The sequence below is a fragment of the Canis lupus genome, chromosome 25 (assembly GCF_011100685.1).
Source record: "Canis lupus familiaris isolate Mischka breed German Shepherd chromosome 25, alternate assembly UU_Cfam_GSD_1.0, whole genome shotgun sequence".
Lineage (NCBI taxonomy): Eukaryota > Metazoa > Chordata > Mammalia > Carnivora > Canidae > Canis > Canis lupus.
The window spans coordinates 1,434,654-1,452,057 of NC_049246.1; the positions used below are offsets into that span (position 1 = coordinate 1,434,654).

The window sequence follows — 17,404 nt, forward strand, 5'->3', positions numbered from 1 at the left end:
AGGGTCACAGTATCACAGGGTAGAGTTTTCTAGTAGAGATTTCAAAATATCTGTATTAGCTTTCAGCTTTAATTTAGAGGAAATAAGCCACTTCTTGGGGTCCCACTTTCCTCACCCGTACAAATGGGTAAGTAATGACATGTTAAGTTGCTTTGAAAATGCCTAAGAGCAACACATATTTAATTTAATACTTAATATGAAAGCTACTAAAAGGAAACTCTTCTCCCTGTGGCACCCTCGTGTTTAGAGGACAAGGCATACCTGTAATGAAGAGTGGCCACTTGGCGCCATCATTAAAACTGTGGTCAGCTTCCATTAGAATTTGTGCCATGGAACGGTTCCTCTGTCCTCCCTTCCCTCATGAATCTGCATCAAGCAGTCATCAGCTAGAAAGGAAGTGACCCACACTGATGAGTTCTAGCATCTCAGTAGCTGTTCCAATTCATATACTTGAAGCATGACACACACTGTTATGAACTATGGCAATGAGAGTTATCTATGGTCCTTATCTCCTCTATGGCCAAATAAGGTGGTAATGATGGCAGTTAACAGTAACTCTAATCTGCAAATAATAGCTAATATTTATTGACTTTTCAACAAGTATCAAGCCCTGAGCTAAATTCTTCCCGCTGATTTTTTTTACTTATTGCTCACAAAAAATTTATGAGAAACGTTTACCATTATCCTCACTTTACATATAAAGAAACGGAGGTACAAGATTAATTTTTTGAAGCTCATATAGAGAGTAAGTTTTGGAGGCAGAATGAAAGAGTTCTAAAAAAATTATTAAATTATCCAGACTCTGCAGTGAAATGTTAATGTTCTATTTGGCATTCAGGGTAAGAGAGTAAAGAAATGGGAGAAAAGAACACAAAGGAGAGAATTTTGCAGAGACAATGAGATTTAAGGTGTTAAAGCACTGTCAGCCCGAGATGGAAATGGTCAATTTTTGTAACAAATCTTTGGGAGTGCTCATCCACACCTAGGTTTTCTTGCTGAACCTGATTACTAAATCTTTGATGTTGGGGAGCATGTCTGATACTTTGAATGCCCTGTGATACTGGGCAAGCACATGCATAAACTCTGTCCACTCAGCAAGCACATTTTCCATAAAGAGCTGGAGGTGACCAAAGTGCATTTACAGCTTGAGCCCCACTTACTTTGTGCAGTAGAACAAATTCAACTCAAAGAATATCACGGGGCATTTGCAGCCCCTGAAACTTGTCCCTTGAGGAAACAAAATGGAAATTACCCTTTCCCAAATAGGACTATGTTAGGAGCAGACTCTGGGTAAAATTTCATTGCGAGCAAAAACTAAGCAGGCCCTAAAGAAGGAGTGACTCACCCAGGATGCTATCATAGATAAGCAGCACATCTACCCCGAAGATAGCCAGGTGGAAACAAATGGTGACGATTTAAGAAGGACCCAAGGAGAGAGATTTGACTTAAAAGTTGATCCGAGAACATTTTGGAAAAGTCCAGTTTTCAAGAGTAATATTATATGAGCAGAGGGCTTTGGTGTATAATAAGGGAGCCACACTGAGTGGGACCAAAGAAGATGCCGATGACACATGGAGGAGCTGTGAGATGCAGAGACGTGGGGCTGGAACAGACAACTGTGAAATAAGTTTGCCTGCCGAGGACCTGGGAGTGGCAGAAAGCAGACATCAAAGTGACAGGAAATGTACAATTGCTGTGTTATTGGTTTTGATGACTTGAGATAGTGTTGGCTAGTAGGAAAACATTCATATGTCCAGAGGGATGAATATCATACATTTCTTTTAATTTTTAATTATTTATTTATTTATTTATTTATTATTTATTTATTCATTCATTCATGAGAGACACAGAGAGAGAGGGGCAGAGACATAGGCAGAAGGGGAAGGGAACTCGATGTGGGACTCAGTCCCAGGACCCCGGGACCACGATCTGAGCTGAAGGCAGACACTCAATCACTGAGCCACCCAGGTGTCTCAAATATCATACATTCCTAAGCTGGGTCTCAAACCACCAACTTGGATACTCAGATTGGGATTAAACTCCAGAAAACTCATGGGACCCTTTCTGCCACAAACATGGATTCATATAGATACAAAAAACAATTATTTTCTCCCCAATTTAAAGGATTGTGAAGATCAAGAATGTTGGCATTTCTTTCTGATAGCTATAAACCATGTTTTCAACACCAGCCAAAGATTTAAAATGGAATCCTATTAACATGAGTAATCTTTATTTTGCTGATTCATGTTTACATGTATGATTGCAGGACCTCCACTTGTTCCTTAACTATAAATAGGAATCCCCAGGGCTCATTCATTCTCACCTACATTTCTTTGGGCTCCTCTGTGGGATACACAGCAGTTGTGTTTTCTCTCCCACCCATGCCTTCTTTAGGACCATCTACTACCCAGGCCTCAATTTCCAAAAGCTGCAATGAAGCTTCTCATCCCTGCCTCTGAAATCCACTGTTGAGCTCTTTCCCACCATGTCTCTGAGGGTCACTGCTGTGACCACTACAACCCATCACCCCTTAGGGCCCAGCACCACGGGGACCCTTTCCAGTGCCACTGCACCTGCTGTGACTGAACATGTTCTTTCTATGTTGAAACCCTAATCCCTATTGTGATAATATGTGGAGGTAAGGCTACTGGGAGATAATTAGGTCATGAGGATGGAGCTCCATGATGGGATTAGTATCCTTCTAAAAAGAGACACAAGGGAGTTTGCTTTCTCCTCTCCCTCTCTGCCCTGTTAGCACATAACTAGGAAGAGAGCTCTCCCCAGGAACTGAATCTGCCCACACCTTGATCTTGGACTTCCCAGCATCTAGAACTGTGAAAAAAAAAAAAATCTGTTGTCATTTAGCCACTTAGTCTGTGGTATTCTGTTATCACAGCCAGAACTGTCTAAGTTACCACCTTTCTGCTTCTGCCTCAGTATAGCTGGCACATGGGAGGCATGTTCTCTGGGATCCTTAAAGGAGGCCACACAGAAAATCCATGCAGAAGTGGGGGATGGCCTCTTCCCTTGAGTGTGACCTTTTGGTACATGAACACAAAAGTTTCATAGCCAAATTAATCTGGTGGCTGGGAGTGGGGTGGGTGAGGAGCGGACAGACACATGGATGGGCTTCATGCTGTGGCTTATGCCTGCAAAATCAGCTCTGTCATACAAACATTCACCAGGCTACACTGAGATTGCTGGAAGATTATAAATGCATGCCTAACTGGGGTCTCACAGAGGTTTTGGCTGGTTTACCTTCATTTCACAAAATCAGCGCTTCCCATTTTAATGGAAAGAGCATGTCCTATTGAGATTTGGGAGACTCTTATCCAACTACCTTACCAGCAGCCCTAAGCTCCTGGGCAATTGGGGGTGGGGAAAAAGGGGTGGGAGCATCAGGGGAAAGACATGTTCCTAAAGTATGGTGGAGGGAAATGTTCTCTCCTGTCACAGACCAAGACCAGCAAGTCCTGTGGGTGCTCCCTAAATGCCGTCATCTACAACTTCTCAAGGAACAAAAGGCACATGACATCCTTCTTCTGGGTGGCAGGAGGTACTGGATAAGAAGCAGAGGCAATAGAACGCTCAGAGGGCTTCAGGTTAGGAACTAGAAACCACTGGCCTTGGAAGGATTTAAGACCCTGCCACTTGGACCAGGGGGACATGGTATCATATGGTGTCATATGGGGCACTGAAGTGACTAGGATGGGATTCTCTAACTTCCTTGACAGATGATAATGCCTGCCTAGGACAGTTAGCTGGAGGTATAGAATGTGACAATGAACCTGTACCATACTCATCATGTAGTTTTTCACATATATCCTCCCTTTGTGCACTAAGCCTGTTGTAAAAGTACCTTCCTTGAGGAGTACCAAGTAACAGGGCAGTGGAAGTATTGGGCCCAGCCTCTACTAAGTCCTAAGGAGGGACAAGGAAGATGGGGTGGATGTCCAGGGAGTATACGGGGGTGAAAACAAATTGAATCTGCCAGGGAGGCTGCAGGGAAGGTAAGGAGGGAAGGCTGAGCGTGGGGAGTTGGCCTGTCCCTAGAAGGTCAAGTGTAACCTCCTGGGGAAAATCCCCGAACCCAGCCGTGTAGCCACTACACCTTAGGTCTCTATTTAGTGCTCCCTAATTCTTTCCTTCACTACACCCCCCTTCCTCTGCTTAGCCATGTACCCTTTCTACACTTGTCAAAGGATACGTTGGAAAAAATTAAGGCCTGATGAAACTCCAACCAACCTCCTGGTCTAAAGCCTAGCTGCTCTGTTATCAAGGTTTACCGAGTCAAGAAGGTTAAACAGTGACCATTTTAAAAAATGCTATTTATAGATTTTCCTTCATCAGTGTTTTCTCTAACTCTCTCTTTACATGAAAAAAACAACAAAACAAAACAAGGGTGGTTTTATTCCTTCCCACACAAAGCATCTGTAACAAAGCAAAGTAGGATTTTAAATGACAGATTCGCCCTGGGAGTCTTTCTAGAATGTTTCGTTTTTAGGAACAAAACCCACTGAAGGTGAAGCACATGAGAGCTCAGATACATAAAATCCGCTAGCATTAAGGAAAAAGCACAGGCTCATATTATCTGTGCTGATTTGTGGTATTATATAATTTATTGTACTTTTCATAAGTGTGCCGGCCTTGTGAATTCTCTCCATTTCGCTACAGAAACTGCACTGAGTCATTTGCTATCTTAGTGCAGGATTTTCTTTTCTGTTTTCATATTTATGAATTTGTCCTCCTGGAAAATATCAAGGTCAATTTCTGCCATTTGTTGCAAAACGCAGAAGCTTTAACTGAAGGTGATGTTGATTATGCATGCATCCAAATATAGATCTGGGTCTTAAATATTTATTTAAAAACTGAAAACACTTAGATAGGAACACATACAAAGGCACAAAGTAAACAAAACAAAACACAACAAAAAAGTGAAACGAAATTTGAAATATGTTCTCTTGACCTACAGTGTCATGCTATATGAAGGGGGAGGATCTAGTCTCTGCAGTGACTGGCTTTTGGTTAATAATAGTCTAAAATGAAAATATGAAGGTGACACATAATAGCTGACCAAGTTTTCAAACCAACAGGAATTTTTATTTAGTTGATGTTTTGCTCTTTGGGGGATGTACTTTTATATTTTTAGAGAAATGAACAGCAATTCCAACTCCAACACTATTTTGAAATAAAACAAAATATCAGGGAAAACTAGACTATGGACATTTTACCACACACCCCTTTTATACAGTCAGGTTTTAGCTCTGGAGTTCCAACAATTTCCTGGGCATATCAAGGAGCAAAGGATGAACCCAGCAGGTAAACGGGGAGAAAACATTGTGAATGATATTCACCAATTATCTTGTTAATTTTTTTAAAAACACGGAGAGAGAGAGACAATCTTTTTTTTCTTTTTAAAATTTTCTTTCAAAAAAAAATTTTCTTTCAAAAAAAAAAAAAATTTTCTTTCTTGGGACGCCTGGGTGGCTCAGCGGTTGAGCGTCTGCCTTCCGCTCAGGTGGTAACCCGTAGTTCTGGGATCGGGTCCTGCACAGGCTCCCCATAGGGAGCCTGCTTCTCCTTCTGCCCGTGTCTCTGCCTCTCTCTGTGTCTCTCATGAATAAATAAATAAAATCTTAAAAAAAATTTTCTTGTTTCTTTTTCTTTCTTTCTTTCTTTCTTTCTTTCTTTCTTTCTTTCTTTCTTTCTTTCTTTCTTCTTTCTTTCTTCTTTCTCTTTTCTTTCTTTCAATTAGCCAACTTACAGTACATCACTAATTTCAGATGTAGTGTTCAGTAATTTACCAGTTATGTATAACACCCAGTGCTCATCACATTACGTGCCCTCCTTAATGTCTATCCCCCTGTTATCCCTCCCCCCACACCTCCCCTCCAGGAACCCTCAGTTTGTTTCCTAGAGTTAGGAGTCTCATGGTTTTTCTCCCTCTCTGATGACTTCCTTTCAGTTTTCCCTCCTTTCCCCTACCTCTACCCTGTTTCCTCCACATTTGAGTGAAACCATATGATAATTGTCTTTCTCCAAATGACTTATTTTGCTCAGCATAATACTCTGAGGGAGACAATATTTAAGTTGGAAATCAGATATCAAATCCAGATCCAGATCCTAGGCTGCTGTGGAATAACTACAGAGCACTGACTTGGACGCTAGAAGCAAAGGGAGAAATGCCTTGAGTATTCAGAGGAAGACTGAATTGCAATTCAGCAGAGAGCAAAATAAAGACATCCCAGAACATGCAATGACTCAGAAGATTTAATACCCACGCATCCTTTCACAGAGAATATTGTCCACCAAAACAAGGGAATAAATCAAGACATAGATTAGGGAAGCAGCGGTTCCAACAACAGAGCTGGGAAGGGAAATCCCTGAATGACCACTGGGTCCCTGGAGATCAATGAATCCATATTAGAGAAGAGAGAGGCCACCAGGAGTGAGATTTCCAGGAAAAGAAGGAAGCTGAAGGGTCATCCAACTTAGTAGAATTTTTTTTTTTTTTTTTTTTTTTTTAGATTTGACTCTTTTTTGGAGGCAGTTTTATTTTTTATGGTAAAACTCCAGGTACCACATTTAAGAGGAATCATATTTGTCCTTCTGTGTCTAAGCATTCAAGATTCATCCATATAGTAGCAGGTGTCAGAAATGTTTTCCTTTTTAAGGCTGAGTAATAGTCCATCATATATATACACCACATTTTGCTTATCCATTCATTCATTGATGAACACTTTGGTTGCTTTCACCTGTGGCTACTGTGAATAACGCTGCTGTGGACATTGGTGTGCAAATATCTGTTCATGTGCTTGATCTCATTTCTTTTGCACATAAACCACATGGTAATTCTGTGTTTAATTTTTTGAAGAGTCACCATAATTTTTTCTACAACAGATCCATAGTTTCACATTCCACCAGCAATGCACAAGGGCTCCAATTTCTCCACAAGCCTGCCAATACTTATTTTCTGTTTTTTTCAGTAACAGCCAAGCTAATGGGTATGAAGTTGTATTTCAGTGTGATTTTGATTTGCATTTACCTAATAATTAACAATGTTGACTATCTTTTTTTGTGCTTATTGGCCATTTCCATATCTTCTTTGAGGTGACTTCTATTTAAGTCCTGTGTGGACTAAATAGACTAAATAGGACTATCAATATTCATCAATATTCATGAATAAATAGCAATATTCATTTGCATCAATATTCATCAGGAATATTGGACTATAGTTTTCCTTTTCTGTAGTGCCTTTCTATCTTGCTTTGATATCAAGATAATAATGGTCTCAGAAAATGAATTAAGAAGTGTTCCCTCATCTTCAATTATTTGAAAGAGTCTGAGAAGTTTTGATGTTAATTCTTTAAATATTTGGTAGAATTCATTAGTGAATTCATCTGGTCTTAGTGCTTTTGCTTGGGAGAAGTTTTGATTACTGACTGATTCAACCTACTTGCCAGTGTAGGTCTATTTAAATTTTCCATTTCTTCACGGTGTAGTATTCGTAGGTTGTATTTTTCTAGGAATTTTTAATTTCATCTGGGCTATTCAATTTGTTGGCACAGAGTTACTCATAATACTCATATTTTTTTTTTACTTTTCTAAAATCTATAGTAATGTCCCCTTTCATTTCTGATTTTAATTATTTAAGCCTTCTCTATTTTTTTTTCTTAAGCAATCTAGCTGAAGCACTGTCAATTTTGTCAGTCTTTTCAAAGAACTAACTCTTGGTTTCATTAATTTTTCTCTTCTGTTTTCCTGTTCTCTATATAATTGTCTCTGCTTTAATCTCAATGACTTCTTCCCTTCTATAAGCTTTGGAATTAGTTGCTTTTCCTTGTCTAGTTCCTTAAGGTGTAGAGTTAGGTTACTGATTTGAGACTTTCTTCTTTTTAAATGCATTAATAGCTATAAACTTTTCCTTTAGTGCTTTTGCTGCATTCCATAAGTTTTGATATGCTGTTTTCTCATTTTTATTTGTCTCAAAATATTTTCTTATTTTCTTCATAGGTTTCTTCTTTGACCTATTCATTGTTTAAGGATGTGTTGCTTGATTTCCATATGTTTAAAATTCTTTTAGTATTTCTTTTGCTGTTTATTTCTAGTGTCATTCTACTATGATCAGAAAAGATACTTGATAGGATTTCAATCTTTTACACTTCTTAAGACTTGTTTTGTAGCCCACAACAGTGTCCATCCTGGAAAATAATCCATGTGCAATTGAAAAAAGATGTGTATTCTCTTGTCATTGGATAGGAGTGTTCTGTACATTTTGTTAGGTCTAATCAGTCTCCATGATGCATGATTTTTCTCTTACTGCTTTCAAGACTCTGTCTTTTGACAGTTTGATTATGTCCCTTTTGGGTCTCTTTGGATTTATCCTACTCAAATTTCACTGAGATTCTTGAAGTAGTATGTCTTTCCTCTAATTTTAGAAGTTTTTAGCCATTATTTAAAACAATCCTTCTGTCCCTTTCTCTCTCCCTCCTTCTGTAGTTCTCATAATTTATATATATACCTTTTGATGGTATTCCATAAGTCCCTTGGGCTCTGTTCACTTTTCTTCATTCTTTTTTCTTTTTATTCCTGAGCTTTGATTATTTCAAATGACCTATCTTTTCACATTTGCTGACTCATACTCCTGCCTGTCTTTCTATTACTGCTAAATAAATGTTTTCTTTTTTTTTTAATAAATGTTTTCTAAATCCTCTAAAATATTTTCTATAAAAGGGCTTCCATTGGTTATATAACAGTTACAAGTCTAGTACTACTTAAAATTATTCAAGTTATGATTTTCACTATTGCATTCTCTAAGCCTCAGTTCCTCCATTTATAAAAAGGGAATAAACAAAAATTACTTCATAGAATTATCATAAGGAATGCATGTGAAGCATTCAACTTATTGCATGGTACATATAAACAGGAGGCAGCAATCAAAGGAAGAATAGTTAGAAATAGCTTTCAAATCCCAGCCCTGCCACTTGTCTGATGTTCTCATTTCACCTATTTATTATTTTCCTAATTTCCTTCAGTTCATACTAAACATACTGAACATACTTATGACAGTTGTTTTAAAGGAAATCTGAGCCAGGGTGCCTGGATGGCTCAGTCAGTTAGGCATCTGCCTTTGGTTCAGGTCATGATCCCAGGGTCCTAGGATCCAGCTGCAAGGTCAAGCTCCCTGCTCAGCTTCTCTCTCTCCCCCTTTCACTACAGGGAGCTACTCCCCCCGCTTGTGATCACTTGTTCTGTCAAATAAACAAATAAAATATTTTTAAAAAAATACAGTGGGCAGCCCGGGTGGCTCAGTGGTTTAGCGCCGCCTTTAGCCCAGGGCTGATCCTGGAGACCTGGGATTGAGTCCCACATCAGGCTTCCTGCATGGAGCCTGCTTCTCCCTCTGCCTGTGTCTCTGCCTGTGTCTCTGCCTCTCTCTCTCTCTCTCTCTCTCTCTCTCTCTCTCTGTGTCTCTCATGAATGAATAAATATTAAAAAAAAATAAAATTAATGAAATAAATAAAAAATAAAGTTAAATCCAAACAATGTGCTTCTTAAAAGACTGTTTTTAGGTATTTATTTTGTCCTTTTGAATGGGTCATATTTCCCTGTTTCTTTGCATGTCTGTGAACTTTTGTTGAAAATTAGACATTTGCAAAAATAGCTACCTTTCCCATCCTTTGCAGACTGTCATGAAAGACTTCTACTGACTTGCAGGTCCCTGAACCTTGGTATCAGTCTAGGGTGATAGCTTTTCAGATCTTTCCTGAGTATGTATCCTATCTGAATCTGTATAGGTACCATTATTTCTGTACGATAAACTCTACCAAATAAATCAAATAACAATCTATAGTCTTCTAATTCACCTAAGATGCATCTATTAGGAACCTAATATATATGTTATAAAATATATGCAGATATATGTAACATAATATATACGGATATATATTATGTGTACAGACCCTTTCATTAAAAATGTATGGTTAAGGCTTCATTGTCAATCCTGGGAACTTTAAAAAAAAAACCCACTCGAAATATCAGAGAGGGTGATAGAACATGAGAAATGAACAAGGGGTAATGGAATGGGAGATGGGCGGGAGGATGGGGTGACTGAGTGACAGGCACTGAGTGGGGCACTTGATGGGATGAGCATTGGGTGTTATACTATATGTTGGCAAATCAAACTCCAATAAAAAACATACAAAAAAATTTTAAAACACTCAAACTGGTATTTTTAAAAATCTAAATCCATTAAGTTAGTATCTCTGGAAATTAATATTGTTTTAAAAGCTCAACAGATGGTTCTAATGTGCAGCAAGGATTGAAAACCATTGGGTTAAGAAGGCAGGATATAAATAACACATAGGGTCACTATTGCTTAGTATTGTCAGATGGGCCAGGTTAGACTCTTGGAACTAATGTTAACTAGCTATATGATCTAGTATAATGTGCCTATCCTCTCTCACCTTCAATTCCCTTAAGTTGGAAATTTAATTTCCTTAAATTGGATTGGTAATGGTTCCATATTAATAGAGTTGTTCTGAGGATTAAATGTGGTAAGGCATGGGAAACACAACTCCTGGCACCTGATAAATGTTCACTAAATGTTAGCATTATTAATTGCACTGCAGAATCTGGTGAGATAAAGTATGAATTAAGCAAGTCTTACAGGGTGGGAGGCAGAGTGGAAACATCTCATATGAATATTGGAGGAAGATAAGATTAATTTGAAGGCAATTACAACTCTATCACCCCTACATAAAATGAGTTAACACAGTTCAGGGGTGTGATTTAATAGAATGTTTTTGTTTTCGTGTTTGTTTCCTTAATCCTTGATGGAGGAAAGGACCCAAACTAATAGATTTGGCTGAATGGAAAGGACTTTTTGGCTACTGTTGATGCGTTCTGAAAGGGTTTATTGATCTCTAACACTAGACCTTTCAGGTCTTGAGAAAAGGGCTCCCCTGAAACCATGACAAGCCAAGCTGGCTATACTGCATAAACAGTCCAGTTTACCGTTAGTATATAAACATTGCTTTGGCATTAATATAGAAAATATGAATCAGAGAGTCTTATTCACAAATAAAATATTTGGATAAGAAGTGAAGGCACCGCAGAGTTAATTTGTCTGTAAAGTCAAAAAGAAACAAAAAGAATAAATAGAAAAATTGGTGTCAGTACCAGGTAATACTTTGAATATATGGCAATTACCTGGTTAATTTAGTCGGTGTGGAAAAATTCTAGAACTCTTCCAAATTGGCTATTCACATTGACTGAAGTATTCAAACAATTAACAAATCTCTACTTTATGTTAGGTAGAAGGGTAATGTTCAAAATATGTAACAAAATGATACAGTATAAACACTCAACAATCAGAACAAATACTTGACCAATCAAATCTGATGTCATCTGTAAGTATGTGTTTCATCTCTACCTGTGTTTACCCACCAGCTATCAGCTCTGGGGTAGGTAATGTCTCTTGTCTCTTTTTTCCTACCACTCCTCCATGAAAATTGACTCTTCAAGATGTTTTACCTAAACTTTCAATGATCCCAGCTGCTCTCTGCACTCATCAGTTTAACCGCTTACCACAACAAACATTTCTCCATTTTTTGTTGCAGAGATATCTGAGAAAGGAAGAAAATGTTTTTAAATTATTAATGCTAATGTACTGGGTACTTTCAAAATAGATCATTTAAAATACCACTTGTGTTGGAGAAAAATAATGGAGTAAAACAACAAGGAGAAGCAGCAGAAATGTAAGCTCCAACTATGGTAAATTCAGAAGCATATCTAATCATGAATATAGTACATAAGAAAAGCTGACAAAAATAGTAAAGATAAAGATACCAAGAGGGAATTATCATAGCTGCAGATCTCAGAGAATCAACAGAGTACAGTTCTAGGAGGTTTGCCCTTTAGAGGAACAAAATCACCATCTCTTGTTTGAAACAAGAAGCATAGAGACTCTTGGCACCTTCAGGAAGCTTGGAAGGTAACATTGAATGAGGAATCACAGAGACAAGTCACTGCAGGAAATAGTCCATCAGTGAGACTAGGAAGCAGATACTGAGTTCACCGGCTAGAGAGATAGAAGATTTCAGTAACTCATTCACAAACACACACAAACCCAGATATTAAGAAGAATTTCTTCTAGCCTGAAACATGGCACTAATTCTTCCTTCACATAAATCTGTTACAAATAGCTGATTCAGAAATAATTTATCTCCTTCAAAGGTACTACAATGGGCTAAAGTGATTAAATAGAAATTTAAAATATTACAGAAAGTACTTACCCCAGGCGGAAAAATGCATTTAACAAATGAGAATTTTAACTAAATATATCACAGCAAAATTTTTAAATCTTCAAGAAGCAACCACTTCTCTAAACCAAGAGCACAGAGCAGAAATGAGAGAGCTCAGAGAAGCTGTGACAGGACAACAAAAGGAGATGAAACATGAGCTGATGTAACTTAGAAAAAAGGGAAAGTAAAAACTAAAATTCTCCCATAAAACAAAGGCTAAACTGGAAGCAAACAAGTGAGAAATATAGTAAGGGTTATAGAGAAGAGAACTGAGAAAAGCAAGTGAAATAAAATGAAAATAGTTTATACAAATTAGAAAATCTATATCTCTATAAAATATAGATATATACAACAGAGGAAAGTCAAAAGGTCTTAACTAAAATCCCTGAAGAAGTGAAAACCTAGTGGAAATGGAAAATATTTATTGATATAAATTTTTTTTTAACTCTCTGGAATTAAGTGAAGATTTGATTCTACAAATGAAGGCAATATATGGCCCAAGAAAAATTGACATAGAAGAATCGATGTTGAGACAGACTAGAAAATGACTGGTTTCAGAAATAAAATATCCAGTTACTTATAGTAGAGGGAAAAAATGCCTGTTGTTCTCAGATGATTTTATTACTATACTCTCTGCTGAAGGACGGTCAGCAAGTCCTCAATGAAAGAAAGTGACCTAAGAATTTTATCCTTAGATCAAGTGATCTCATCCTAGTTTATTCAGAGTGGCCCTAGTTTTTCCATGGTAGATCTTACATCCCAGGAACCTTCTTCATCTCAGGCAAAACCTTCATTTTCAAGTGTCCACACAGTTCTTATTAAAATACACATTGGGAAAACCTCAGGTGTCTTAAAATAATGGGATATTTATACAATGAAGTACTAGTTATCAATAACAAGGAAAAAAAAAACTACTGACACATGAACCAACACAGATAAATCTCAAAAACATGCTGACTAAAAGAAACCATATACATATATACTATTATGTATATAATCCAAAGTATATATGCTATATGACTACATTTATATCAGGTACTAAAATAGGCAAAACTAGTCTATGCTGGAAAAAATTTCAGAATGGCATTTGTCTCTAAAGGAGATATAAGATGGTGATTGACTTGGAGGGGTAGGAGAGAAAATCCTGGGGCTATGTTAATGTTCTATATCTTGATAGGGTTTCAGTTACATATATGTATACATTTGTCAAAGCCTAGCAAATGTATACTTAAGATTTGTGTATCTCATTGTATGTAAATCTATATCAAAAGGAAAAATTATAGCAAATATTGAACTATTTTCTGAAAAGTATGTAAAATAAAGGAAATGAACTGATCCCTATGATTTACTTAGAAATGAGTCAACAATGTAAGATCCCTGGGTGGCTCAGCGGTTTGGCGCCTGCCTTTGGCCCAGGGCGCGATCCTGGAGACCTGGGATCGAATCCCACGTCGGGCTCCTGGTGCATGGAGCCTGCTTCTCCCTCTGCCTGTGTCTCTGCCTCTCTCTCTCTCTCTCTCTCTGTGTGACTATCATAAATAAATTTTAAAAAATTAAAAAAAAACAATGTAAGATAGATAGCTGAATGAATTGACAGGTAAATATATTATTAAACAAACATATAAAATATTATTGGTAGAACCTACTAGATGAGTAAATCTATGTGTTCCCTGTAAAATTACTTCAACTTTGTTCAGTTAAAGTGTTTCATAGTACAATGTTGGAAAAAATTTATCTCAAGAAGCTAGAAAGTAAATGACAAAAGTAAAACAATCAGATTTGGTAAGTATGAAAACTGAAATTGATAATTTCAAAACAGGAAGATAATAAAGTTAATAAATTCAAGAGTTACTCCTTTAAAATAAAATAAAATGGGCACATTACCTAATTTAATAAAGAAAATATGAAAAAAAGAAAAAATATTAAGTAGAAATACACAAAATAAAAAGTAGTAGAAAATGATTATAGATACAAAAACTTCAACAGAATCATGAGAGAGTACTTCAACTCTCTGCAAATCAATTTGGAAACTGGGATATAATGCATAGTTTTTTATTAAAATAAAAATTTCCAAAAATGACATCAGAAGAGATTAGAAGACCTAATTAATTTAAAAATATGTTTCCATTTTCTTATTCAACATTTTATGTACTCTCTAATGAGAAGATACTTTTAGATATATAACCTACCATATTTTCATAACTAGAAATCAGTAAAAGTTTCTTGCAAAGCTAGCCTACAAAAATTCCACAAAGATAACATACCAAAAAAGGGAACCCACAGACCATGCTCACTTATGAATATTGATGCAAAATCTTCAATAATAAAAACAAACAGAATCCTCCATAATACTTCAATAATTCAATGTTAGGAAGTCCATTACTACATTACCATAGATCATCCTATTAATCAGTTAAAAGAGAAAATTTATTTTATCATCTCCATAGATACTTAAAGGCCATCAATACAATATCCATTCTAGATAAAAATATTAAATACTAAAAATAGGTACTTCATAACATGAATCACAAACACATATCTATAATATCTATTTAAATATAGATGTAGTATATATCTAGATACAGAGAGAAAGAAAAAGAAAGGGAGGATGTATGCACATATGTACATATGTACATATGTATGCATGTATGTATACCAGCCTTCTGCTAAAACATTATCTTTAAAGTCTGGAGCAAGTGGCACTTGGGTGGCTCAGTTGGTTAAGCAGCAGTCCCTTGATTTTGGCTCAGGGTCATGAGATGGAGGCTCACATCAGGGTCTGCACTCAGCAAGGAATCTGCTTGAAATTGTCTTTCTGCCCTTCCCCCTCAAAAGAAATCTGGAGCAAGAAAGCATGTTCCTTGCCAACAATTGTTTATATTGTTTTAAGGTGACCAGTAACTATAATAGATAGTAGAAATCATAGGGGTATAAAATTTAAGGAAACAAAAATATTTTTTGATTATTATTATTAAAATTATTATTTGATGTGATTGCTTTTCTGGAAATAATTGTTTTCTCTGGAAAACCTAACAGAGTCAACTAGAAATATATCATAAATAATAAGAAAATTCAGTATAGTAGCTGATTAAAAAAGTAAGAGTTTTGGGACAGCTGGGTGACTCAGTGGTTGAGCCTCTGCCTTCAGCTCAAGGCATGATCCTGGGGTCCTTGGATTGTGTCCCACATTGGGCTCCCTGCAGGGAGCCTGCTTCTCTCTCTCTGCCTATCTATGGCTCATAGATTCATGAACACTCAATTAATGATTCATGAAGAGAAGAAAAGGTAATAGGAAAAATATTACAAAGGCCAGAAATAATAAGTAGATAAATAATAGTAGCTATTGATATTTGGAATTTATTATATACCAGGCAATATTGTAAGCCCTGGACAATATTTGCCTTGCACTATGTTTTCAATAATCCTATGAAATTGTTTTTATCCTCTCTTATTGGATGAGGAAATTGAGGCAAAGCACTGAATAATTTGTTCAAGTTTAAATCATTAGTTACTGGAAGAGCTAAGGTTCAAACCCAGACAGACTGCTGAGCACACTCTCAAATGTTATGTTTTACTGCCTAAATGCATGGAAGAATCAACTGTATGATAAAAGTATACTTCAAATCATTTGAGGAGGGATGCCTGGGTGGCTCAGTGGTTGAGTAGCTGCTTTCGGCTCAGGGTGTGATCCTGGAGTCCTGGGATCGAGTCCCACATTGGGCTCCCTGCATGGAGCCTGCTTCTCCCTCTGCCTGTGTCTCTGCATCTCTCTCTGTATCTCTCATGAAGAGATAAATAAAATCTTAAAAAAAAAATCATTGCGGGAAAGGTAGATTATTCAATACATCATATCTGGTTAAAAAATAAAGCTGGATCCCTGTCCTCTACCTATTGGTAAAATCAATACCAGATAGATAAAATATTTAATATTTAAATGATGAAAAATTAAAAGTGAAGAATAAGCATATCACTGCAGCATGATCTGTAATAATAAAATCAAAATATCCGTTCATGGGGCAGCCCAGGTGGCTCAGTGATTTAGCACCGGCTTCAGCCCAGGGTGTGATCCTGGAGACCCGGGATTGAGTCCCATGTTGAGCTCCCTGCATGGAGCCTACTCCTCCCTCTGCCCGTGTCTCTGCCTCTTTGTGTGTGTGTCTCTTATGAGTAAATAAATAAAATATTATTTTAAATCCATTCATGTAGACTGGATTATAAATTAGAATAAATCCATATTGTGGAATACTATACAATCATTTAAAATATTGGTCAGTATTATATATACAGCTAAGGAGTATTACTCAAAATACATCTTGAATATAGAAAGGAAAGAACAGAAAGCACAGTGTGGTATGCTATCATTTGTTTTCAGTGTTGTGTGTGTGGTCTAAGTGGGCATGCATGGATTCTCTCTGATGTGTCCCCAAGGACCAGGTGCCAGGATTGCCTTTGGGGAAGAGAATTTGGATGGGTAAGGTTTTGGGGGAAAGACTAAATTTTCAATGTATATCCTTTTGTACCTTGTGAATATTTTACGGCATACACGTTATTACCTATTCATATGTAACAAAATTTAAAATCAACAACTAACAGTGCAGATATTTTAATCATCATCTGCATAATCCTCTCTCTGCCTATTGAAGCAAAAAACCTTTGTGAAAACAGAAAAGGGAATCGTGAGGTTTAAGAGAAAAGGAGAGTGACAGAGAAAAAAGTTGCTCAGTGAGTGGATCTTAAGGGCTGATTTTTCTTCAGGTCATTCTACCTTTTAACAATCTACAAAAATGGAAGTCATTTAGAAAATAACACACACTTAAGAGAAGAATATAAGTCATAATAAAAATCACAGTAAGGACTCACATTGGCTTGGTGCTTTCAGTTTGCCAGACACTATTTTAAGGGCTTTGTGTATATTTTACTTATTTAACCCCCGTAGCAACCCTATGTGCCGTATGTACGTATTATCGTCTGCATTTTTCCAAAGAGTAAATTGGAGTTTCCATTTGGTTCATTTCCATCAAATGAAGAATTATAGTGAATAGCGTAGACAAGGGCAGATGACAAAACCATCTGGCCACATTTCTACAAGCCAGGCCACT

The 17,404-nt window shown here is 37.0% G+C and overlaps 1 protein-coding gene across 1 annotated transcript in view; it reads right to left on the reverse strand.

Annotated features, from left to right (window-relative positions):
- Positions 1 to 285: 285 nt before the first annotated feature.
- Positions 286 to 17,404, reverse strand: part of COG6 (component of oligomeric golgi complex 6) — a 149,672-nt gene continuing 132,553 nt past the window's right edge. Inside the window, exon 19 of the mRNA XM_038573155.1 lies at positions 286 to 386. Within this exon, the coding sequence (XP_038429083.1) occupies positions 383 to 386 (4 nt within the window). The 3' untranslated portion in view covers positions 286 to 382. The remainder of the gene's footprint in view (positions 387 to 17,404) is intronic.